At 41.4% G+C, this 25,991-nt stretch overlaps 1 protein-coding gene across 5 annotated transcripts in view; it reads left to right on the top strand.

The window, feature by feature from the left end:
- Positions 1-16,701, top strand: part of UCHL5 (ubiquitin C-terminal hydrolase L5) — a 31,160-nt gene extending 14,459 nt beyond the window's left edge. For 3 of the 5 annotated variants that reach the window (XM_043521578.1, XM_037907367.2, XM_007062984.4), the window contains 8 exons: positions 3,971-4,096; positions 4,192-4,253; positions 4,341-4,471; positions 7,087-7,150; positions 7,733-7,835; positions 8,273-8,386; positions 12,407-12,505; positions 16,012-16,701. In XM_043521578.1, the coding sequence (XP_043377513.1) occupies positions 4,192-4,253; positions 4,341-4,471; positions 7,087-7,150; positions 7,733-7,835; positions 8,273-8,386; positions 12,407-12,505; positions 16,012-16,056 (618 nt within the window). In that variant the 5' untranslated portion in view covers positions 3,971-4,096 and the 3' untranslated portion in view covers positions 16,057-16,701. Of the gene's footprint in view, positions 1-3,970; positions 4,097-4,191; positions 4,254-4,340; positions 4,472-7,086; positions 7,151-7,732; positions 7,836-8,272; positions 8,387-12,406; positions 12,506-14,588; positions 14,616-16,011 lie in introns of all 5 variants that reach the window. The other 2 variants (XM_037907366.2, XM_043521577.1) reach the window with 2 other exon arrangements.
- Positions 16,702-25,991: the final 9,290 nt, after the last annotated feature.

Raw genomic sequence — 25,991 nt, 5'->3', positions numbered from 1 at the left:
ATTGCATCTTATTTCAAAAATGACTACTTTCTATGAAGCAAAGTCTGTCTTACTGATTATTTGTTCAGTGCTTAGAACATTGGGACTCCAATCTTAACAGGTGGCTTTTGGGCATTACCAGTCAATTAATTTTATCTGGCATGGTGTACAACATTAGAACAGCTGAGTCTTCTGAAAAAAGGGGTGATGTTTGAGGTTCTTTCTAAGAGGTGAGGGGGGCAAGGAAAATGAGGAGAGGGTAGAGGGTCAAATCTGTGAATTCAATAAGCTAAGAAATAACTGTCCATCTTGGCTTTGTCCTTCATACCAAGATGGCTGTATTTAATGTGTAACTTGTGAATTACTCAAAATAACTTTTGTCTTCCCCCTCCTCCTATATACATTTTGAGGCATGTTGTAACACTGCACGTTTGGTAGAAGAGCCGTACAATCTCCAAGAGCATAATTCCATATTTTCCATTAAATAGCAGATCTAGGTTAACTGTATTTCCTACATGTATTTCCTATATGTATAACATGTATTTCCTACATGCAAAGCTATGCATGCGCTTGAAGGGGAAAAAGGCTAAATATGTATTCTAATTCAATAGTATAGATGCAGTCCAGTTTTCTAGTGACACACTTAGTTTTGGACAATTGAATGTAAATTCATATCATGGAGCAATATACTGTTCAGTACATAAAGTACAAATAGAGCACTTTCTAGCACCGTGGTATCTTGTGGATTTTGTTTTGTTTTCCCTGATCTTGCCAAAGAAAAGGTGTCAGTGTGTTCTGACCTGCTTTGACTAGAATACGGATGTTCTCTGTTCACTTTTTTTTGTTGGAAGTGGTTTCATGTTTACAGCCCTGAAATATATTTCAAATGCTTGATATATAATTAAGCTCTTACACTGTCTTCTTTTAAAATGTATGTAAACCTTTATGCTGGATGTTACTCACACAGACTGGAAAGTCTTCTCCCCCGTCCTCTCTCTCTGCCCTCCCCTCCCCGCCCCCAAGCCTTCAAATTTGCTGAGTGAAATGGCTAATAATCATCCTTCATGCTGCACATAGACCCAAACCAATACAAAGTAATTTCTTGTCCAAAATCTGCCCTTTAATTACACCCTTGTCAACTCCATTGACTTCAGTGGAGTCACATAAAGGTAACTAAGGGCAGAATATGGCCTCATATCTTTTATGACCACTTTTGAAAGGTAGTATTCACTCTCCATCCTTCAACATATATAGACCCTATATTTCACTTCCCTTTTAAAAAAAAAAAAAAAAATTTAGGTCTGTCGAATAATTTGCAGTTAACTCATGCGATTAACTCAAATTTTTTTTAAAAAAATTACGATTAATTGCACTGTTAAACAATAGAATATCAATTGAAATTTAATATTTTGGGGTGTTTTTCTACCATATTGATTTTGATTGCAACACAGAATACAAAGTGTACAGTGCTCACTTTATATTTTTTATTACAAATATTTTCACTGTAAAAATGATAAACAAAAGAAATAGTATTTTTCAGTTCACCTCATAGGGCAGTCTCTTTATCGTGAAAGTGTAACTTATAAATGTAGATTTTTATTTTTTTATTACATAACTGCACTCCAAAACAAAACAATGTAAAACTTTAGAGCCTACTGGTCCACTCAGTCCTACTTCTTGTTCAGCGAATCGCTAAGACAAACAAGTTTGTTTACATTTACGGGAGATGCTGCCTACTTCTTATTTACAATGTCACCTGAAAGTGAGAACAGGTGTTCGCATGGCACTTTCCTTGCCAGTGTTGCCAGGTATTTACATGCCATATGCCCCTTCGTGCTGCAGCCACCATTCCAGAGGACATGCTTCCATGCTGATGGTGCTCTTTTAAAAATAAAAAAAAAATGCATGAATTAAATTTGTGACTGAAGTCCTTGGGGGAGAACTGTAGGTCTCCTGTTCTGTTTTACCTGCATTCTGCCATATATTTCATGTTATAGCAGTCTCGGATGATGACCCAGCACATGTTCATTTGACAAAACGCAAAGAAAATACAGTGTGAGATTTCCAAAAATAGCTACAGCACTCGACCCAAGGTTTAAGAATCTGAAGTGCTGTCCAAAATCTGAGACGGATGAGGTGTGGAGCATGCTTTCAGAAGTCTTAAAAGAGCTACGCTCTGATGCGGAAACTATAGAACCCCAACCACCAAAAACAGAAATCAACTTCCTTCTGGTGGCATCTGACTCAGATAATGAAAACGAACATGTGTCTTCGGTCCGCTCTGCTTTGGATCATTATTGAGCAGAAACTGTCATCAGCATGGACACATGACCTCTGGAATGTTGGTTGAAGCATGAAGGAACATATATGCATCTTTAGTGCATCTGGCATGTAAATATCTTGCGATACCGACTACAACATTGCCATGCAAACTCCTGTTCTCCCTTTCAGGTGACATTGTAAACAAGAAGCGAGCAACATTATCTCCTGCAGATTGTAACCAAACTTGTTTGTCTGAGCGACTGGCAAACAAGAAGTAGGACTGAGTGGACTTGTAGGCTCTAAAGTTTTACATTTGTTTTATTTTTGTATGTAGTTATTTTTTTGTACATAATTCTATATTTGTAAGTTCAGTTTTCATGATAAAGATGTTGCACTACAGTACTTGTATTAGAATTGAAAAATACTATTTCTTTTGTTTTTTACAGTGCAAATATTTGTAATATAAAGTGAGAACTATACACTTTGTATTCAGTGTTGTAATTGAAATCAATATATTTGAAAATGTAGAAAACATCCAAAAATATTTAAATAAATGGTATTCTATTGTTTAACAGCGCGATTAATCGCGATTAATTTTTTTTAATCACTTGACAGACTTAAAACACGTTTTAGGCTATGTATCTCTCTTAATGTACAAAAGCTCTGACTAACATTAAGGTTTTGATTTACTTTTTCAAAAGGTAGAATATTTTACCAAAAAAATTATTCAGCAAGGTGAATTAAGGCTGATACTCTCTTATTATTAACTGGCTTGAAATTTTTTGTTGTACTAGTTTGTGGAGTAGTCTCAGCTTTTAAAAATAAACTTGGATTGAAGGAAGATACGTGTTCTATAAAATGAGGTGAACAGCAAAAACTTTTGAGTGAAATTTATAAAACTTTTTAAATACGGAACAGATCTGAATTTGAGAATAACTCTTAATGTATTTGCTAAGTTTATTTTTTTTTAACAGGACCATCTTAACTCTAGGTCGTATGCGATACCTTCTTTGCCAAAATATAAATTTTTAAATCTTTTTCCCTGTTAGTCTAATTGTAGTGTTCATTGAATGGTATCATTATATTTTTAAGGGGGAAATAGAAACAGCTTTTCTAGAGATATGTACAGTCAGGTTCAGACAGTTTTTTTGTGTTGAGTAATACCTTACTCTGCCTATGGTACCATTGAAATCAAGCAAGGTGCTAGTCTGCCTGAGTAAGGATGAAGCCCTGAATCACTAGTAGAATTAGGTTATACACTAAAAGTAACACATGCGTCTTAAAAGTAAGCAAAAGATTCTTTGCTGTGCTTTAGCAATTGATGACATCACTACGTCTTTCTTTGTCAGGTTGTTGCGTTCTTTACTCTGTTTTTAACTCTTCTTTTAGAGGAAGTGAGAGGGCAAATTACAGGGTGTTTCTAATATATTTACTTAGAATAATTGCACTTTTTGTCTGTTTTGCCAATTGCACCCATACAACCAGCATCACTTGGTTTGTCTTGTACAGCAGAGCTTTTATGGCTGTCCAGGCTAGATTTACTACCTAGGTGGAGTAAATGTTTACCAAAAAATAGGTACTGCTTCCGGACTGCATTTTTGTAACCTAAATCAGAGCCATGTAATCTATGGAAAATAAGGGTTTATAAAGGAAGAATTGGCCCAACTTTAATTCTTTTTATGTGATCATCTGTAACGAACTGGTCCTCACTTTCCATACCTCTTTCTAGGTAATAAACAATGCTTGTGCTACTCAAGCCATAGTAAGTGTGCTGTTAAACTGTATCCATCAAGATATCCATCTAGGAGAGACACTAGCAGAATTTAAAGAATTTTCACAAAGTTTTGATGCTGCGGTAAGTGCAACTAACTTTTGTACTTGATGTACACTGATTTGAACAATTGGCTTATGTTCTATTTATCTTATTTTATTTTTTATATATATTTTTAGATGAAAGGTTTGGCACTAAGCAACTCTGAAGTGATTCGGCAGGTTCACAACAGTTTTGCCAGGTAACAAAAGTTGTGCATGTTACGAATCATACAAAATCCAGTAACCTTTTCTCTTTCCATTCAGCATTGTATCTATTTATCTTTTAGACAGCAAATGTTTGAGTTTGATGCAAAGTCATCAGCAAAAGAAGAAGATGCATTTCACTTCGTAAGCTATGTTCCTGTTAATGGAAGGCTATATGAACTAGATGGACTAAGGGAAGGACCAATTGATTTAGGTAAGTTTAGTTCACTTAAACATTTAAGTGACGAATTTAAACATTGTACCTTGTTGCATTTTTAACAGTTTTTGGTGGCCATATGTGACCAAAACAAATTGTTCTTTTGAGATAACAGCTGGTTCTTGTTAATACTTTTGATCTTTCATTGAGAGACTTATTTAGACGGTGTATTGAAAAGGGTGATCAACTGGATTAGTCCGTCCCCCCCTTTTTTTCCCTTTTTTTTATTCATTCCCTTAATATTTTAGTTCTAAGGCAAAATCAACTGGACAGAGAAGTAGAGCCTGTTAATGCTAGGTCAAGAAGTTAAATCTAATCTTTTCATTCCACTTAAAATGTAATCATCTATTAGATGTCTCTTCTAATTTTTAAGATTTGCAAAGTCTTATTATTTGGTATTAAATTAACTCAGTTTCACCTGGTACAATTCTTGTTACCATATCTTTCTTCATGTTGCCTTCCACCTCCTTTTTCATATTCCAGGGAACATGTTAATCATCTTTGTAATCCTAATGTTATGAGAGTAGAAATGTCACTACTTGGCATTAAATTGATGCTTTATTTATCCCTTGTAGTATTTATTATGGTAAAGTAAAAACTAGTAAAGTAAACACATAATCGAAAGGTGGATTTCTGTCAGTTTCTCAAATATTAAGACAAATGTCAAATATTTAGTTTCAGTATAGTGCATCTTTCATTTTGAAAGATTCTGATCCCTTTTAAAAAAAAGAAAACAAAACAAAAAAACTTCCTACGAGACAATGGCCCTGATGTAGTCAGACCTGCATGTCATATCATTGAAGTATATAGGCTTTCTGTGGACATAGGGGTCTGTTGGCATGAAATCCATTTGCAGGATGGGGAATATGCATATAGTAACTGTTCAACTCACTACTATAGCAAAATACAGAATTTAAAAGCATGCTGTGTAACAGTTAAGGACTGGAAGTGAAGAATACAGATAAAACTACAGGGGGAATTGTAGGTCTCTTTGTTCTAGTCCTCTTTGAAAGGAGAGTACAGGAACTCCTCACAAAGTTGTCCCGGTTAACGTCATTTCGTTGTTAGGTTGCTGATCAAGTAGAGAACGTGCTCATTTAAAGTTGTGCGATGCTCCTTGCTTTGTCCACTGCTTGCAGGAAGAGCAGCCCGTTGGAGCTAGCTGGTGGGGGCTTGGAACCAGGGTGGACCAGCAGCCCCCTTATCAGCTCCCCGTTCCCTGTGCGGCAACCACCCAGCAGGCTATCAATTGCCAGCAGTTCAGCTGTCCCTCCTCCCACTGCCATGTGCTGCTCCTGCCATCTGCCTTGGAGCTGCTCCTTGGAGCCTCCTGCTTGCTGTGCGGGGGATGGGGGCGGGGGAAGAGGGGAGCTAATTTCAGGGTTTCCCCCTCCCCCCGCTCCTGCACCCCGCTTACCCCATTTCCATAGAGCAGTGGGGGGGACGGGACACTACAGGGCTTAAGACGAAGGGAGCTTCCTGGCAGCAGCTTCTGTCTCAACTTGGTGATCTACTTAAAAAGGCAGTCTACTTAGAGTGGGGTCAGCGTACTTAAATGGGCAATGCGCGTCTCTCTCTCTCTCTCTCTCTCTCTCTCTCTCTCTCTCTCTCTCTCTCTCTCTGCCATGCTATCTCCCCTCCCTCCATTCGTGCTGCCTTGTAGAGTGTGAGGCCACATTAACAACAAAGGTTTAACCCTTGAGGGTTCAGCTGATTGGTAGTTCATCATTTAGCAGTCAGGCATTCCCTGGGAAGTATCCCACCCTCTGACTTCGCCACCTCAACCAAGCTTCACAATCATCATCGCTGTGTACCAGTATTAAATTGTTCGTTTAAAACTTACTGTGTGTGTGTGAGTCCGCACACGCGCTATAACCCCCTCCCCCTTTACATTAATTCTTATGGGGAAATTAGATTTGCTTAACATCGTTTAGCTTGAAGTCACATTTTTCAGGAACATAACTACAACGTTAAGCGAGGAGTTACTGTAGATCAAAGTGCTACAAGGAACTGTTAATGCACATTAAATGTTCATTTAGAGAAGCCCTTACTGTTACATCTTCAAATGCCTTGCAAGTGCTAAGTATTGTTTTAAAACATGGGGAGGAACCCTCCAAAATTTGGAGAACAAAATGGAAGAATAGGTGATGCTAACGATTTAAAGGTTTCCAAAGTCTAAATTTCCGGCAGAAATTACTGGATGAGGAAAAAAAATCAGGATTTTCATATACTTGCTCCCTCCCTCACCCACCCACCCAATTTGGAAAACCAAATTTCTACCTTTACACTCTCACCAAAAGACTTGTCTTCTTTTTCCCCTGCCAATAATAGAGTAAAGGTTAGGAACCCCCTCCCCTTTTAAAATCTACTCCAGCTTCGTTGCTTTTCTAAATATTGTCTAAATATTATTCAATAGAGTACTGAAAGGTGTTAACAAGAACCAGTGATTAACTTTGTATTTCAAAAAGACCATTTTGAACAATTTAGTATTGTCATTCTCCAGAGAAGAGATCCACTAAGTAGCCTTTGCAAATGAGTATCCAGAGCTTGAATTTGCAGAAAAGCTGGCTTTTTTTTTTTTTTTTAAAACCTTTTTTATGTATCCTGTCTAGGTGCCTGTAATCAAGATGATTGGATCAGTGCTGTCAGGCCTGTCATAGAGAAACGAATACAAAAGTAAATGTCAGGTGCTTTTTTTTTTTTGTGAAGAACATACATGTATACCTTTTTACTGCAAAAGAACCAATTCCTAACTTTCTTTGGTTAAAAGTAGTATTCTTTTTTCTTGTTAGCTTTCTAAAAATAAACTATAGCCATCAGTTTTTTCTAACTACTTAACCCTCCTCCCCAAATCACAACTCCAAAACAACCTGGGCTAGAAACACAACTTGTTTTGTGATCTCAGTTGTGGAGGACAGTTACTAAAGTTTTATATTTTGAAAAGCAGTTAACTAATTGTCAAATTATATAAGCAGAAAGATTAACATTTAAGCTCAGGTGGGGAAATAAACTCTGGCGCAGGTGCTTTAAAAGGTACTATTGGACTAATTGCCATATTTAGTGTTTGTAGTTCAGTGCAGTCATCTATGATGTGATTTTGTTACACAATAAGAGTGGAACAATATCCACAACTTTAATGTGAAATATAAATATATATATTTACTTACAATTAAGGAAACCATAGAGGATTTTTGTTTGTTTATTTGGAGATGCTGTGCAAATGATGGTAATTTTGAAAACTATGTTCTCTTCTTTTAGATACAGTGAAGGGGAGATAAGATTTAATCTTATGGCCATTGTGTCTGACAGAAAAATGATATATGAGCAAAAGATAGCAGAACTACAGCAGCAACTTTCAGAGGTAGGATATGATATTTAAATAATGCAATTGTTCCATGCCACTGTCACTTTTTGCTTAGAAGGGTTATAAAAAATAACTTTTAGTTAGTATTTATTTTGCAACTAACCATTCCATTCCTGCCCCATAAAGGGGAAGGAGGGGGGAGAAAAGAAAAATGCTGGCAGTGTTTTTACTCCACAAAGGGAGACGTGCCAGAGACTATGAAGTCTGCTATGGACTTCATGTTGTTGATTTTTAAATGGAAGATGCGCAGATAGTATTAATATACTAAGATAGAAATATGCTACACCTAATTCTAGCAAATAGGTGTAGCATATTTCTACTATAGTTCTTAAAAAACTTTGAATCTTAATTTAGGTGATAGCAGTATAAACACTGTACAGACCAGACTTTTTATAAAATTCTAACTTTGTGGCATTCATTTTACTTTCTTTAAGGAAGAGCCAATGGATACAGACCAGAGTGGTAATATGTTAAGTTCTCTTCAGTCAGAAGTTGCAAAATATCAGATGTTAATTGAAGAAGAGAACCAAAAACTAAAAAGATACAAGGTACATGTTTTTCTTTTTTCTTTTCATAGTAAAACTGTCAGGAAGATCGTAATGAAGAGCCAGCTTGATGTGAGGCCTGGAAATGAGGCCAATCTCATGCTTCTTCACATCAGGGCTGGAGGAATTAAAAGGGTATTAGCAAGGCACTGCACTACATTATTCACATGCGTCAACTTACTCCTCAGTTATTGGTTTGTTCACTCACCATCTTTCTTTCTAGATACCTGGGAAACTGATATTTTTATCTACTCTTTTTATTTGGATCATAGAATCATAGAATATCAGGGTTGGAAGGGACCTCAGGAGGTCATCTAGTCCAACCCCCTGCTCAAAGCAGGATCAATCCCCAATTAAATCATCCCAGCCAGGGCTTTGTCAAGCCTGACCTTAAAAACTTCTAAGGAAGGAGATTCCACCACCTCCCTAGGTAACGCATTCCAGTGTTTCACCACCCTCCTAGTGAAAAAGTTTTTCCTAATATCCAACCTAAACCTCCCCCACTGCAACTTGAGACCATTACTCCTTGTCCTGTCGTCTTCTACCACTGAGAATAGTCTAGAACCATCCTCTTTGGAACCACGTCTCAGGTAGTTGAAAGCAGCTATCAAATCCCCCCTCATTCTTCTCTTCTGCAGACTAAACAATCCCAGTTCCCTCAGCCTCTCCTCATAAGTCATGTGTTCCAGACCCCTAATCATTTTTGTTGCCCTTCGCTGGACTCTCTCCAATTTTTCCACATACTTCTTATAGTGTGGGGCCCAAAACTGGACACAGTACTCCAGATGAGGCCTCACCAATGTCGAATAGAGTGGAACGATCACGTCCCTCGATCTGCTGGCTATGCCCCTAGTTATACATCCCAAAATGCCAATGGCCTTCTTGGCAACAAGGGCACACTGTTGACTCATATCCAGCTTCTCGTCCACTGTCACCCCTAGGTCCTTTTCTGCAGAACTGCTGCCTAGCCATTCGGTCCCTAGTCTGTAGCGGTGCATTGGATTCTTCCGTCCTAAGTGCAGGACCCTGCACTTATCCTTGTTGAACCTAATCAGATTTCTTTTGGCCCAATCCTCCAATTTGTCTAGGTCCCTCTGTATCCTATTCCTACCTGCCACCGTATCTACCACTCCTCCTAGTTTAGTATCATCCGCAAATTTGCTGAGAGTGCAATCCACACCATCCTCCAGATCATTTATGAAGATACTGAACAAAACTGGCCCCAGGACCGACCCTTGGGGCACTCCACTTGATACCGGCTGCCATCTAGACATGGAGCCATTGATCTCTACCCGTTGAGCCCGACAATCTAGCCAACTTTCTACCCACCTTATAGTGCATTCATCCAGCTCATACTTCTTTAACTTGCTGACAAGAATACTTTGGGAGACCGTGTCAAAAGCTTTGCTAAAGTCAAGGAACAACACGTCCACTGCTTTCGCTTCATCCACAGAGCCAGTTATCTCGTCATAGAAGGCAATTAGATTAGTCAGGCATGACTTGCCCTTGGTGAATCCATGCTGACTGTTCCTGATCACTTTCCTCTCATGTAAGTGCTTCAGGATTGATTCCTTGAGGACCTGCTCCATGATTTTTCCAGGGACTGAGGTGAGGCTGACTGGCCTGTAGTTCCCAGGATCCTCTTTCTTCCCTTTTTTAAAGATGGGCACTACATTAGCCTTTTTCCAGTCGTCCGGGACTTCTCCCGATCGCCATGAGTTTTCAAAGATAATGGCCAATGGCTCTGCAATCACAGCCGCCAACTCCTTTAGCACTCTTGGATGCAACGCATCCGGCCCCATGGACTTGTGCACGTCCAGCTTTTCTAAATAGTCCCTAACCACTTCTTTCTCCACAGAGGGCTGGCCACCTACTCCCCATGCTGTGTTGCCCAGCGCAGCAGTCTGGGAGCTGACCTTGTTTGTGAAGACAGAGGCAAAAAAAGCATTGAGTACATTAGCTTTTTCCACATCCTCTGTCACTAGGTTGCCTCCCTCATTCAGTGAGGTTGCCTCCCTCATTCATAATAACAATCACATTTTCTTATGCATATTCTCTAAAGCCTCCCCTATTCTGCCATCTCCTCCCGTTCAAGTATGTGTATATATATAAGTTCATCAAAAAGCTCTTGTAAATAGTGAAGTGTAGAACTCTTGGAAAGAGACAGTTGCATGTGTCTCAAGAACTTATAACTATGGTCACCAATAATTCTGCTCTGTTCTGGCATTCTTTTACTTCTCAGAATTTGTTCTTTTTGCTATAGTGATTTTTTTAATTTAATTTTATTTTATTTTTGGTCATCCCTCTGAACTCCTTTTATAAGATTGATATTTCTAATGAACTTTTCCACCTTTCTTTGTTATAAGGGTATGCTTTTAAATTAATGAACATTTGATACCCAACTGATCAGATGTGTGTACTGGACTGGCAATGAACGACAGAAAAATGAAAGTACTTAGCTGTTTGCTGTTCTGTAACAGAACATATCTGTGATCCCTGAATATGGCATTGAAGCAGCTTTCGTTTTTTTGGTCTTTACATTCGGTACAGATGTGAGATTGTACACTGTTTAGAAAGTAGCAGAGCATATTTTTATTCTTCGCTTTTTGAAATCCAGCTCCTAGTTTTTGATAAATGGAATGAAGTGCAGAAGAAATTGGCATGTTTAACTGAGGTTCTGACTCATTATCTTAAATAAGGAATTAATCTGAATGCAGTTAACTGTATTCATAGAAATGAAAAATGGGGAAGATTTGAGATATGTCTGCAGTGCAGTTAGACACCCACAGCAGATTTAAGATCAGACAGTTTTAGTTGGTGATGCAGACATTTGGGATTGGGCTGCAGTCTGGTCTCTAGTATTTTGTAAGGTGAGAGGGCACCAGAGCCTAGGCCCAGGCCTGAAAATCTGCACCAGCAACTAAAACAGTTCCTTGAACCTGAGTCAGCTGGCACAGGCCAGCCACATGCTTTTTGAAAAAGTTGCAGTGTAGATCTACCTTTTTTGATCAACATTTGGAGCTGGTCACCAATGATTTCAGGGGATATAAAAGAAACAACCAATAGGCAACTTCAAAATTATTTGCTTTAGTTTCTCCAAAGTGATGGCCAGCTAGCTCCATTGTTTGTTTTTTATACCTACAGAATATATTCTGTGGTATGTTTAGAGAAAAAAGAGAATGAGTTAGTTAGGTAACCATATAGGATTTTTCCCATCTTTAATATCTATGAATATCTCTCTGCTCCTTGCAGGGTAGGATAGAAAATAAATTATTTTAAATATGCAGGTCACCCTCAAGGGAGAGACTCCTAACACTTTAGTAAAAAGTGTAAAATTTACAGTATACGGGATACACTAATTTCTTTTGGAGAAACTTATTTTACTAGCTCCCTGAAGAGAGAATATTTTTTATTGAAACCTTTGCCACCTTTAAGAACTTAAATTCTGTTTTTGTTCTGCAGATATAGGCCTTTGCTATATTACATAGCACTATGAGATGTATTAGGAGGATTTATGTCTGTAAAGCATCTTTCCTCTGTGATGTCAAAAACTGATAAATACTATTAATTACTTTTTGTATTGCAATTTTGTCTAAGTGAACCAGTCCTGGAGCAGAGCCCTATTGCGCTTGGGAGTGTACAAATACATAACAAAAAGACATTTCCTGCTCTAAAGAGCTTATAGTTGAAGTATAAAATGAGAGATGGGGAGCACAGTTAAACAGTATTTGTCAGCATGATAAGGAGGAGCTACAATATGCTAGCTGTCTAATCATTGTCAGGTTGAGTGTGGTTTTTTTGGTAGGTGGCATGGCAGATGAGTCTTAAGGAGGGTTTATATTTATGCCATACATGCTTTGTGTAATGCATTGACTCGTCCGAAGTGCTCTGCACCTCGCTATCTGAACTCGGTAACTGGCTCAAAAAGAGAATGGAACCTTAAGGGAACTCTTATAATGGGGGGGAGGGATCCCTTTTCTCTGACACATAGCAGTTCCATTAATGTCTGCAATTAATTTTCAGATTGAAAATATTAGAAGAAAACATAACTACCTGCCTTTCATCATGGAATTGTTAAAAACTTTAGCAGAACACCAACAGTTAATACCACTGGTAGAGAAGGTGAGCATTTCTTGTAGGACTTTTTTTAAAGAAGCAAGATATATTAATTCATGTATTTTGTATGTTTTCTACGTGAACAGAAATGTAGCTGCACTTCTAAAACTGGAATTCTTAAGTGGAAGAGGTTTATTTAGTTAATCTTGCTGTGTGCAGCTAAATGGAAAGTATATATGGGGATTCTCCCCCACCTCCAGCCCTGTGTTTTTAAGATGCAGCGTGCTTACCAAGTTGGGGGTGCACACTCTGCTGAGCAAAAGCTCCAGAGAGTATCTTCCCTGATAACCCAAAGTCCCCTAATGCTGTAAAAGCAGGGGACCTTTCAATAACGACTATATTAGTGAAGTAGAGGGCAAAAAGAATCACAGACTGCTGGCTGAAGTTGCATGAGGAAATCTTACTAAGGGCTAGTCTACACTAGAAATGCGTGCAGGTGCGCCACTGTAGCGCATCTGGTGAAGACACAGCTGATGGAAGAAAGCTCTCCCACTGGCATAATAAAACCATCTCCCCGAGGGCAGTAGCTGTATCAGCAGCAATGGCCTAGTGCTGTCCACACTGGCACTTAGGTCGGTGTAACTTGCGTTGCTTAGTGGGTGGCTTATTCACACCTCTGAGAGACATACAATATACTCTGGTGTAGAGAAACCCTAAAACTTATCTCCCCAAGGGGAGCAGGGAAATCTAAAACTTATCCACACACAAGGCCTGTGCATCTTTTGTCTTATCAGATTATAGGACCCAGTCTATACAGTAAACTCCCCATTAACGTCTGCTCGCTTAACGTTGTTTCGATGTTACATCCCTGCTCCATTACAGTACATGCTCATTTAAAGTTGTGCAGTGCTCCAGTGTAATGTCATTTGGCCGCCTGCTTTGTCCATGCTTGGCAACCCCCCACCCCCAGCATCTCCCGCTCGCTGGCAGACCCCGCACATCCCCCTGCTCTCCCCGCCTCCTGCCCGCAGCAATCACCTGGTTTGTGGTGGTCAGGAGGGAGGGGAGAGGAGCGAGGACATGGCACGCAGGACATGGCATGCCTCCTGAACACCGCAAACCAGCTGATTTCCGGAGGCAGGGGAGGGAGTGGGGAAGCTGCGTGCCACGGCCTTGCTGCTCCCCCCAGCCTCCTGAATGCCGCAAGACTGCCGCGGGCAGGAGGTGGAGGGAGCAGGAGAAAAGCGCTGGTCTGTGGGGTCTGCCGGCGGGTGGGAGGCGCTGGGGGGAGGTTGTAGGGGAGCTGATAAGGGAGCTGCCAGCCTGTTTAATACCTATATTAAATTGCTTGTTTAAAATGTGTATAATGCCTTTTGTCTGGCAAAAAAAAATTTCCCTGGAACCTAACCCCCCCACTATTTACTATTAATTCTTATGGGGAAATTGGATTTGCTTAACATTGTTTCACTTAAAGTCACATTTTTCAGGAACAGAAGAGTTACTGTACTGTGTAAAACTGATTTTATCTATCTGTGAACACTAGATGGCAACCCATGTGTGGCTGTATTGCTGCATAGGGCCATCATGTTGTACACGTCTGCTTCTTTTGTTTCCTGACTTTATTGATTTCCTAACTTTTGCTGTTTCCTTTCTATGCTTCTTCCACTGATAGTTTTGATTTACTGTTAAACATGCTTTGATTTAAGCTTTAAATAAAGTCTGTAATGTTTCAGTTGTCTCCCTGTAAGATCACTAAACTGCTAGGTTATTCAAACAGCTGACTTAATTGGGGTTTTTATCATGTTACTGGCTTGCATATCTGTCTCATGTGCAGTAAATATAACATGTATCCCTGATGTTAGATCCTTACATTAAATAAATCGCTATTTATTTAGCTTAACAAGCATCTCCATTTAACTGAACATTTTGTGGCTGGGGAGGGACCCGGGGGGGGATGGAGTTTAGAAGCCCAGTTGCTTGGGCAGATCACTGTTTTACCAGTTGATGTTAGGACAGCTGTTTTGAGGTGAAGGCATTTTGGTCTCTGCCACTTCCTAGTGTTTTGTCTAATGTTTTTACCATGTGAAATGTAGACAGAAAAACTTTTAAGGCTCTTTAAGTAGTTGCCCTCACTTCTCTCTCTGTACAGGTGCAAACGTGAAGGAACTTCCTTACGGTTAGTAGTTTAAATGTGACCCAGAGAAATTAAGCCAGCTTTGAATTTTCTTGGTTTGAATTAAACTATATATTTAATAGACTTGTGTTACCAACAGTATTGTATGGTTTTTGTATTAAATTACATATTATGAGTTTTTGTCTCACTACTGAACTTCCGGGGAGACTTGGTGACTTAGAGGATTCATAACAGGACACACAGAATTTTACTTCAGGTCCTTTAGTTAGAGCCAAACCAGTTCAGTAGCAAGCAGCAGTCAGAACTAGGTGCATGCACACCTTTATACAAAGAACCACAGTTACTATATGGACAGGTGTGAATAGTCTTTCTCAATATCATTTTAGTCTTTAAAATCTGTATATAAAGGGAAGAGGTCAAGTAATGTGACATCAAGTTAAATGTTACCGGGTGCTTGTAAGATTTAATGTGAAGACTACTTCAAACTTGAATGATTGAGATAAGTGAGAATTTCTTGATTGTATCTTTTTGGCATATTAGTGTGATCTGTGTCTAAAGAAGGTTTTAGCTTGATTTAGAGCTCCATATATACACATCAAGAGGAAAGTCACCCCTCAGAATTCTGTTGCTGATCTTAGTTTAGTGTGCAGCTACCACAGCAAATGATATGATGAATAACAAGATAAAATAGAAATCCCTCTTCATTTTCTAACGACAGATTTTTTTGCATCCGAAGGGAAATGATTGCCTGTCTGATCTTCTCACATAACTATTCAACACAACATTTTCTATTGCTAAAAACAAAATTTGCATATTAGTAGTATTTTATAACATGGTGTTATGAAAATGATGTACCAGGCTGCAAGTTTGTTGCAAAACGGTTACGTCCATTTGTGTGGAACGTAGACATTTAACACGTGGAAAACCGAGCAAGAAATTTTATTTGTAAATAACCTCACCCTTAGTTTCTGTGTTTTTCTTCCTTCTGTGCTTCTTGATGATGAAGCAAAATATCGGTAAAAATATGTTTGTTGCTTCGGAGCTCGTCAACTGACGGGTTAAGAATAAACAGCATGAGCAGATGATCTCCAGAGTAATAAAATTCTTATTGTTGGATATCTCTCCTTAGAAACTTAAGACTAAACTGTTCTTAAGTAGTGTTGATTTTTCAGATTTTTCCACAAGGACTCAAGAGGTCTTTAACCTGTTTTGCATTATATAAGTGTATACCCAGAGATAATACTAAGGTTTAGTAGCTGCATGTGCGGCATTCGACAAGCATCCAAATTATGTTTAAAAGTGGCTTTTGTTAGACCACAATTGATATTTTACTGTCCATTCCAGGAGGTAATGGACAGTCATGTATATTTTGAGTTGCAGACAAAAGTAGGCAGTATTCTCATCGTAGTATAACATGCTCTCTATTTTTACCTTTTAGGCAAAAGAAAAACAGAATGCCAAGAAAGCTCAGGAGGCCAAGTGAAGACAATTTTGGATGAAAAATATATACAATAATGTGCTTCTGACCTTGTTTTCATGAAACAAGCCTACAAGACTTTTCCATAAACTTTAAATTTGTCCAGCGCACGTTTGGCAATTGTAACAGTTTGTCTTGTATCGTATGTACGGGTCTATAAATCTCCTCCCCTTGCATCATGTGCATGTAGTACCTACTAAGTAATGTTTAGAGTCTCTTGATCAAATTTCCATTATTTAACGGTTGTATCTGATCAATTCCTCATAGCTCATTGGGAAGTAGAACCGCCATTGTTATAGATCTGAAAATGTGCAAATAATGTACCCATATATTTTAATCTCTTCCTAATGAAAATATTTACACCTTATCCCATGTTAATGGACTTGGATTTCTAATGGTGCAGAGAATGTCAGAATTTTAAAATAACAGTTGGGCTTTCTCTGTTCATCACCATTAACAGTTGTTATAGTCTCTGACTCTTCACCAACTTCCCCCATGTCTTTGTTTTTATGAACTTTGACTAATTTTTTACAGAGTTGAAAAGTATGAATTTAGCTGTAAACCACTTGCAAAGACCAATGTGTAATCTCAAAAGATCTGCATTGCTTTAGTAGAAAAGATAATAAATAATCCCATTTTTATTTTGGCAAACTTTCTTCAGGTGGTATTTTGTAGCCCTATCATTTGGTAATGTGACTGTTTTGGGTAGGATAGTACTTGAAATCTTGGCGTCTTGACCATATACATCAAACTTGCAACAAGGAAGTTCACCATTTGATTTCAGGAGATAATATTTCTGGAGATGTGTTTTATTCCACAGTTTTAGTTGTAAACCTTTAAACGTACACTTCGGAAGGTTTGTGGGGGTGTTTCTTGACCAGTAGGAGAGAGAGATTTGGGAGGTGACTTAACCATATAAGAGAACTAAATGCATGGGAAAACTTAAAATACCAGAGTTTTAAAAACAAAATTTCAGCCATGACCTCAGTCCAGACCATGGGAAAACTAGCATTGCAATTACTCTTATTGATTTCACTAGCTCTGCTAGTGAAATGATAACACTGTTTTAAATCTCAAAGTGAGAGAGGAAGGTGTTTGTATTCTAACATATGGCGATGCATTGTTAAAGTGGTTTGATATTGCACAACATATTTACAGGTCTTCTACTCTATTTGATTACCTATACAGGATGGTTCCTGATAGTATAATCTGAACTGATTTTGCTCAGTCTGGTTTTGAATAAGTCAGACATGATTCTGCCACTAAGCTAGGGAGAATTTCTTCCCCCCCCACCCCCATTTCTTTTCCCCTTCAATCTAAAGTGTGTGTGTGTTTCATGAAATTCTTTTCTTTATTAATAGATTGTGCTTATTTTGAAACCTTCCTCATTTTTTGGAGGAAAACTGTGTTCAAAGCACATTGATTCTTCTTCGAGAGATGTCCCTGTGTGTGCTCCTCTTCAGGTCAAGGTTGCGTCCCATCACCTTCGATCAGAGATTTCTACGGCAGTACCCCTCTCGAGCTGTCAGTGTTTGAACAGCGCATGCACAGCCTGGGCTCCTCAGTTTCTTCTCTACCATCCCCGGCTAGAGACTGAGTTTAGCAGTGCTGTTTGACATTAGCTAATTAGTTTGTTTCTCAGTTTAGTTAGATAGTTTCAGTCATTAGAGTTACTACTTACATAAGTTACATTAACTGTTACATTTATTTCTTTGCGAGGGGGGAAAAAAAAAACACCTCCACGGTTTCGGACATGCCTGGCTCCCTGGAATTCAAGAGATGCACCTCCTGTAAGGATGCCATCCCCATCTCGGACAGGCATTCACAGTGCATACGCTGTTTGGGGGAGTCTCATGTACCCCCAAAATGCATCCACGGCAACAAATTGAAAGCGCGGACCCGCAAGGACAGAGAGCTCAGACTTAAAATGCTGCTCCTGGAAAACTCCCTCAGACCTGCGTCTGCCCTGGCCAGCAAACCCCTGTGACACCCTCCAGAGGCAAAACAAAAGCAAAAAAAGCGGCCAGCTTCCTCTCCCCTCAGGAGCCATTCCTGGGGAAAAAGTTAAAACCGGCTTTCCTGTCTCCGCTAACTCTGGCTCCGCGGCTCAGCACCTTCCAAGCAGCAGGCACCTCAGACCGACCATGAGTTGGCTGCCCCCACTACACAGTGCCGAGGCTCAGGGCTTTCAGTTGCCCGCCTCTTTCAGCTCTCCTTTGGCCACCTCTGTCATTACAGTGCCGAGAGCTGCAACAGTGCTGACAGTACAAGCGGCAGCTGCGGCACCGTCCTTTGATCTTACGGCGCTGCTTTTGTAACCGCCGCTCTCAGCACTGAGCCTCCTGAGGTCTCCAGCCTCCCTTGCAGTGCCTACCTCAGGGGCTCCTACTCCACGGAGCCAGCTTGTGACCCCGGGACACCCTTCAGTGCACCAGCAAATGCCCCAGCAGACTCTGTCTCCACCAGCTACACCGGGGTCGACTCCTGGTCAGTCAGCTCTACCTCAGTTTTTACAGCCAGAGCAATTAAGGGTGTCCCATGCTCCTGACTCTCCTCTTCTTGGCACCAGTCTATCACTGAGCACCCTTTAGCACCCTATCTTCAGTACTCCCCTACCACTTCAAGCCCCTCCAATGAAGTGTGGGAGGAAGAGGAATATGATGACCAGATGTTTTCCTCTCAATACTTTCCCCAGATTCAGTTACCTACAACTGGGAGACGCATTACAGCACGATATCCATATCCTCAAGGCTATCCACACTAGTATGGCAGTCCCTGGATGGGACCACCTGTGCCCCACCAGGGCAATGGCCATGGACCTACATCACACCACACTCAGGTCTTCTGCAGACTGCCCAGAGGAAAGCTGTCAGACCCTCCCCACTGCCTGCTTACACTGAAACCCAGATAAGACCTCAAATGGTCGCCACCCCTACAGCGGACACTGCCCCACACAGCTCTTCTATAGTGATAACACCACAAGATGCCATTTTCCCCCACCACCTCCCGCTACTGATGAGCTTGCTCACTTTCAAGAGTTGTTTCAGAGAGTAGCAGAAGAGCTCAAGATTACCCTGGAGGAGGTACCTGAAACACACCACGAGCTTACTGATCTCCTGCAAGCTACGACCTCCTCCAAAATAGCCCCACCAATTAATAGGGCCATTATGGAACCTGCTTAAAAACTATTTGGCAGACCCCAGCTACGATAACACCCACTAGCAAGAGATTGGACCACAAATATTTTGTCCCACCTAAGGGTTCTGAGTTTCTATTTACGAACTCCTCACCTAATTTGCTAATGATCGACATGGCCAATCAGAAAAACAAATACCAACACTTCCGCTCCTCTCCTTCAGACAAAGATAACAACAGACTGGACTCCTTTGGCCGCAAAGTGTATTCTTCTTCCACTTTGCAATTTAGAGTAGTGAACTATGCGGCGCTCTTAGCAAAATATGACCACAAAAATTATGCTAATGTAATGCAATTTATTGATGATGTGTCGGAGGATAAACGACAACAATTTAAAGCAGTGGTGTCCGAGGGCCAATTGATCTCCCGCACAGCTCTTCAAGCCGCCCTTGATGCTGCAGACGTAGCGGCCAGATCCACAGCCGTCGTCACGCGGCGGGCCTCATGACTTACTTCTTCCTCCTTTCCAAAGGAGATACAGAATACGGTCGAAGATCTCCCTTTCGATGGAGACAAGCTCTTCACCTCTACAACCAATGAGGTCCTTCACTCCATGAAGGATTCCCAAGCCACACTCCGATCCTTAGGCATCTGAACACCTGCTTCAAAGAAGAGACAATGTAGATATCAGCCATACCAACGGCTGCGTTACCATACCTTTGTGCAGCATCCACCTTTCAGACACTATGATACGCAACACCATCACCACCACAGGCCCAGGAACCAACAACGTCGCCCTCTGCAAACAACGGCGACCCATCCTCCTAACCCAAATAAACAAATTTGAAGTCTTGGTTGAGGGTATAGAAAACCTCGCACCCTCTCCAGTGCCAACTCCAACCAACCGTTTTTTTTGGACACCGTTTGCGTCCGTTTCTGGCCAACTGGAAAACCATCACCACGGACAGATGGGTCCTGGAAATTATCAGATTGGGTTATGCCATCCCCTTCCTCTCCTGACCTCCCACCCACCCTCCAGCCCCATCCCTCTTCAGGGACCCCTCTCACAAACAATTGCTCTGTCAGGAGGTACAACATCTCATACATCTCAGAGCAATAGAGGAGGTACCCCCTCAACACAGAGGGAAAGGGTTTTACTCCCACTACTTCATGACAGAAAAGAAAAACGGCGGTTGGCGCCCTATCCCCAGTCTTCTTCGTTTGAACAAGTTCATCAAGGAACAGAAATTCCGGATGTTTACTCTCCCAATGATTCGGATGCTGGAGCAAAGAGATTGTTTTTCAACTCTCGACCTCCAAGATGCATATTTCCATGTCTCTATCCACCCTGCCCATCGACGTTTCCTCAGGTTTGCTGTGGGAGCTCAACACTACCAATACAGAGTCCTCCCATTTATCCCCTCCGTTGCACCATGTATCTTCTCAATCTGCGAGCAGGTATAATAGCACATCTCAGGAAAAAAGGAATCCTCATATTTCCTTTCCTGAATGATTGTCTCTTCAAGTCTTCTACTCAGAAGAGAACCACGCAACTCTTGCAACCCTTCACTGCTTCCGCACCTTGGGCCTGCAAATAAACAAAAACAAATCTACCTTACAACCTACCCGACAAATCAACTTCATTGGCACCCACCTCAATTCCACGACAGATTCCACACAATGGGCATCCTTATTACCCAGATACGTGCCAGCACAGACTACAGTCCGAGTCTCCCTACAGCTCTTAAGACATATGGCTGCTTGCACGTTTGTGGTCACACGCGCTCACCTGTACATGCGATGCCTTCAGGGTTGGCTAGCCACAGTATACGAACCAAACAAGCACAGGGTAAACAGGTTACTAACTGTGCTCCAGAAAGTCAAGGACTCACTTCTCTGGTGCACCTCTCCCATCAACCTCTGCACCGGGATTCCCTTCCGACAAGATCCCCCTTCAATTACCATCACCACAGATGCATCCCTCACAGGATGGGGAGCACACATCGGCCACCTCACCACTCAGGTTCTCTAGGCCACTTCAGAAACCAAGCTTCGCATAAATTTGCTAGAGCTCCGGGCCATACGCAATGCCTGCCTCCATTTCCTTCCCATCATCCAAAACAGCCGAATTCGAATCATGACCGACAACATCGCGTACTTGTTTTACGTCAACAGACGGGGAGAGGGGAGCCCGGTCACACTCCCTTTGCACAGAAAGAAAAGGAGTACTTGTGGCACCTTAGAGACTATCCAATTTATTTGAGCATAAGCTTTCATGAGCTACAGCTCACTTCATCGGATGCATACTGTGGAAAGTGTAGAAGATTTTTTTATACACACAAGCATGAAAAAATACCTCCACCCACCCCACTCTCCTGCTGGTAATAGCTTATCTAAAGTGATCACTTAAATAAATTGGTTAGTCTTAAATAAATTGCTCAAATAAATTGGTTAGTCTCTAAGGTGCCACAAGTACTCCTTTTTGCGAATACAGACTAACACGGCTGTTACTCTGAAACCTTTGCACAGAGGCGGTAAAACTTTGGGACTGATGCCTTCAACACAATATCCATATCTCCACCTCATACCTGCTAGGTTCTCAGAATACCATCGCAGACGAGCTCAGCTGATTGTTTCCCATACAGCATGAGTGGGAACTCAACAACACCATTCTTTCCAACATTTTCCAGACCTGGGACTATCCCCAACTGGATCTGTTTGCCACAGCAACAAACAAGAAATGCCTGACATTCTGCTCCAGAGCAGGCCTGAAGAAACACTCACGGGGAGATGCCTTTGTGCTCCCTTGGACCAAAACGCTCATGCGTTCTCACCAATGCCTCTATTGCACAGAGTAATTCAGAAGATACGAACAGACAGAGCCAACATCATTCTCATAGCCCCAGTGTGGCCCAGACAACCATGGTGCCCCTTCATTCTGCACGTCAGTCAAGCCACCCATTCCCCTTCCCCCAATCAGCAACCTCCTATCATAATGCAGGGGACAACTATTTCACCCCAGCATACGCCGTCTTCACCTGAGGACCTGGCTGATCAATCGTTCTCTAATGCGGAGTTAACATGTTCGGACCAAGTACGTACTGTCTTGCTATGCAGCAGAACACACAACACGCGCACTACCTGCCTGCATAAATGGAAACGGTTCACATCTTGGTGCGCTGACAAGCAGACCTCTCCAGTTTCTGCTTCACTCCCACTGATAGTGGATTACCTGTTACACCTTAAAACATCGGCCTCTCTACGAGCTCACTCAAGGTCCACCTCACGGCAGTCGCCGCCTTCCACCATAAGATTGACAACGTAACGGTCTTTGCCCATCCAGTCACCAAAAGGTTCCTGAAGGGTATCCAGATGTTCTACCCAGACGTGAAACCGCCTGCTACACCTTGGGATTTACACCTAGTCCTCAAAGCCCTGATGAATACACCCTTTTGAACTGATGGCTACCTGCTCCCTTCTCCACCTATCCATGAAGACTGCCTTCCTCATAGCAATCATGACTGCCAGATGAGTAGGAGAAATGGGGGTGCTTATGGCGGACCCTCCGTATACCACGTTCTTCCGCAATAAGGTCACGCTCCGCACGCCTCCAAGGTTCTTCCCTAAGTTACTCTTCCTTTCACCTCAGTGAACCTATACACCTCCCAACATTTTTCCCAAACCTCACACTAATGCCTTTGAATCAACAGTGCACACTCTTGATGTTTGCAGAGCATTATCCTTTTACCTTGATAAAACAAAACTGTTTAGGAAAACCCCCAGACTCTTTGTGTTTACTACTCAGTGCTCACAAGGAAATGCTATCTCTACACACAAACTTTCCAAACGGATTGCTGACTGCATATGCCTTGGTTACCCACTCAGGCAAATACAGCCTCCTACATCAATTAGAACACACTCTACCAGAGCTGTCTCCACCTCCACAGCCTTTCTCCGTAATGTTCCACGGCCTGACATATGCAAGGCATCTATCTGAGTATCGAACCTTACCTTCGCCAGTCACTACGCTTTCATCCACACTGCAGCATCTGACACCAGATTGGGTAGAGCTGTCTTGTCAACAGCTTTTGTCAAGGTTCCTTCCCCACTCTGAACTCTAGGGTACAGATGTGGGGACCTGCATGAAAGACCCCCTAAGCTTATTCGTACCAGCTTTAGGTTAAAAACTTCCCCAAGGTACCTTGCCTTGTCCTTGAACCCTATGCTGCCACCACCAAGCGTGTTAAACAAAGAACAGGGAAAGAGCTCACTTGGAGACTTCTTCCCCCAAAATATTCCCCCAAACCCTGCACCCCCTTTCCTGGGGAAGGCTTGATTAAAAATCCTCACCAATTTGTACAGGTGAACACAGACCCAAACCCTTGGATCTTAAGAACAATGAAAAAGCAATCAGGTTCTTAAAAGAAGAATTTTAATTAAAGGAAAGGTAAAAGAATCGCCTCTATAAAAATCAGGATGGTAAATACCTTACAGGGTAATCAGATTCAAAACATAGAGAATCCCTCTAGGCAAAACCTTAAGTTACAAAAAGACATAAAAACAGGAATATACATTCCATTCAGCACAGCTTATTTTACCAGCTACTAAACAAAAGGAAATCTAACGCATTTCTAGCTAGATTACTTACTGACAGAAGTTCTGAGACTGCATTCCTGATCTGTTCCCGGCAAAAGCATCACACAGACAAACAGACCCTTTGTTTTCCCCCTGCTCCTGATTTGAAAGTATCTTGTCTCCTCATTGGTCATTTTGGTCAGATGATAGCGAGGTCATCTTAGCTTCTTAACCCTTTACAGGTGAAAGGGTTTTGCCTCTGGCCAGGAGGGATTTTATAGCACTGTATACAGAAAGGTGTTTACTCTTCCCTTTATTTTTATGACCGCCTTCTTGCCTCATCCGAAGTCCCAGCCATCCTAAGGGATACTGCTTTTCAGCCACCTGAAGTGGAGCACCCACAGGGACATCTCTCGAAGAAAAGGAGGAGGTTACTCACCCTGTGCAGTAACTGATGTTCTTCGAGATGAGTGCCCCCGTAGGTGCTCCACTACCCGCCCTCCTCCCCTCTACTTCGGAAGGAGCCCGGGCTGTGCACGCGCTAGTCAAACACTGACAGCTCGAGAGGCAGGCACAGCGTGTGCGCAGCCCTTAGGGGTACTGCTGTAGAAATCTCCGATTGAAGGTGCTGGGACGCACCTTGACCTGAAGTTGAGCACCCACAGGGACGCTCATCTCGAAGAACGTAAGTTACTGCACAGGGTGAGTAACCTCCTCTTACAATGAATAAAATGTCCTACTGTCTTTAAAAAGGCAGTTATATAATGAAAGTATTAAATACGATTCAAAGGGGTAATACATGCTAATATTATGTTCGGTTCACTTTTTGTCCCCACCCAGAAGTCCTATTTAAGAAATACAGTAAAATCAATTCAGAGAAAAGACACTTGACTTAGAAAAGAAAGGCAACATTTAAAACTGTTAAAAAAAATAACCTGCCTGCAGGCATACCTCCTTGGGCTGTAAGTTCCTCTGATTGTATATGCTTTGCAGGGCCGGGTCTGCCCTTTATTCAGGGAGATTCTTTAAGGAAATATAGGAAATCATGCCTTAACTGCTACTGCAATGCTACTGGTCTCCGTGCCTCACAACTCCCTGTACAAGCAATGTCAACAATGCACACGAGTCCATGGGTTCCATGATATTTTTTTCCATCTTGGTGGTTCCTTTATTTCCATCCCTTTTTTGGATCCAAAGGTATTCTTATTAGCAGGGGCAGCGGTTAACACTGTACTCCCTGTAGCTGTTGATGTGGTATTTCTGCTACCTTAACCCATGGTGGTGGGGGAGAAGGGAAATCTGTGTATGGATTTCACTAATTGCTTCGCTCCATCTGATGACGGGAAGATTCTGCTGCTGCCTGCTTCCCTTATACATGATACTGAAGATTTATACCATTTCATTCCACTTAAAAGTGAATGTTCTGTTGAAGTATAATAGCATTTTTTTCTCTCCTAGCAGTGAGGAAACCCAACTGAAATGCGGGAGGATGAGAGCTGGTGTCTCTCTGGGACATGGGAGCCAATTTAATGTGTGTTCAATGTACAGATCAAGTAAGCAACCAGTGAGAACAAATGAGATGTCGAGAGTCCTCCTGGCTTCACTGACTCATTAGCATGTCCATTGCTTGGGATGGGGAAGAAAATTCTTTTCACAGTGACAAGCCTCTCTGGGATCAGGTTGTGTTTGGAGCTCTATTTCTGCAGGGGCCAAAGTCTTTAAAAAAAATGGAAATAGGGTTTGTTTGTTTTTTTGTTGTTGTTGTTTTTTTTTTTTTTAAATGGCAACCTAGGACTCATACTGTACCAGACCATCCATACAAAACTTCATGATATTTCACTTTTATAGCTATATTTTGGCACTACACACAAGATCTCAGCTGGGAGAGTCTAGTAAACCTTTTTTATGCCCCCCTTCTCTTTTTTTGGATTGAGGGGAAGGGGGTTGGGAAGGCTTTATTGAGGATTGGTGGGGGAGGGATTGACTAAGGAGTGGCAAAAGTTACTCTTGAAACTGGAAAAACATTAGTGGGTGTTGTAAACCAGCACCTTTGTGTCCAAATCACTTTTAATTTTTCCTACTCTACCAAAAGTCTATCCCAATCCAACTCTCTCTTGTAGATTTGCAGAAGGGAGAGAGGGTGTCAAGATCAAGCTTGTAACAGACTCAGTCGCAGCCTTACTGTATCACTCCATGATCAAATAACCAGGAACTGTGTCAACACTAACCTA

The sequence above is a fragment of the Chelonia mydas genome, chromosome 8, assembly GCF_015237465.2.
Source record: "Chelonia mydas isolate rCheMyd1 chromosome 8, rCheMyd1.pri.v2, whole genome shotgun sequence".
Taxonomy (NCBI): Eukaryota; Metazoa; Chordata; order Testudines; family Cheloniidae; genus Chelonia; species Chelonia mydas.
Note: the sequence above shows the minus strand (reverse complement) of the source record. Positions and strands in the feature narration are given on the sequence as shown.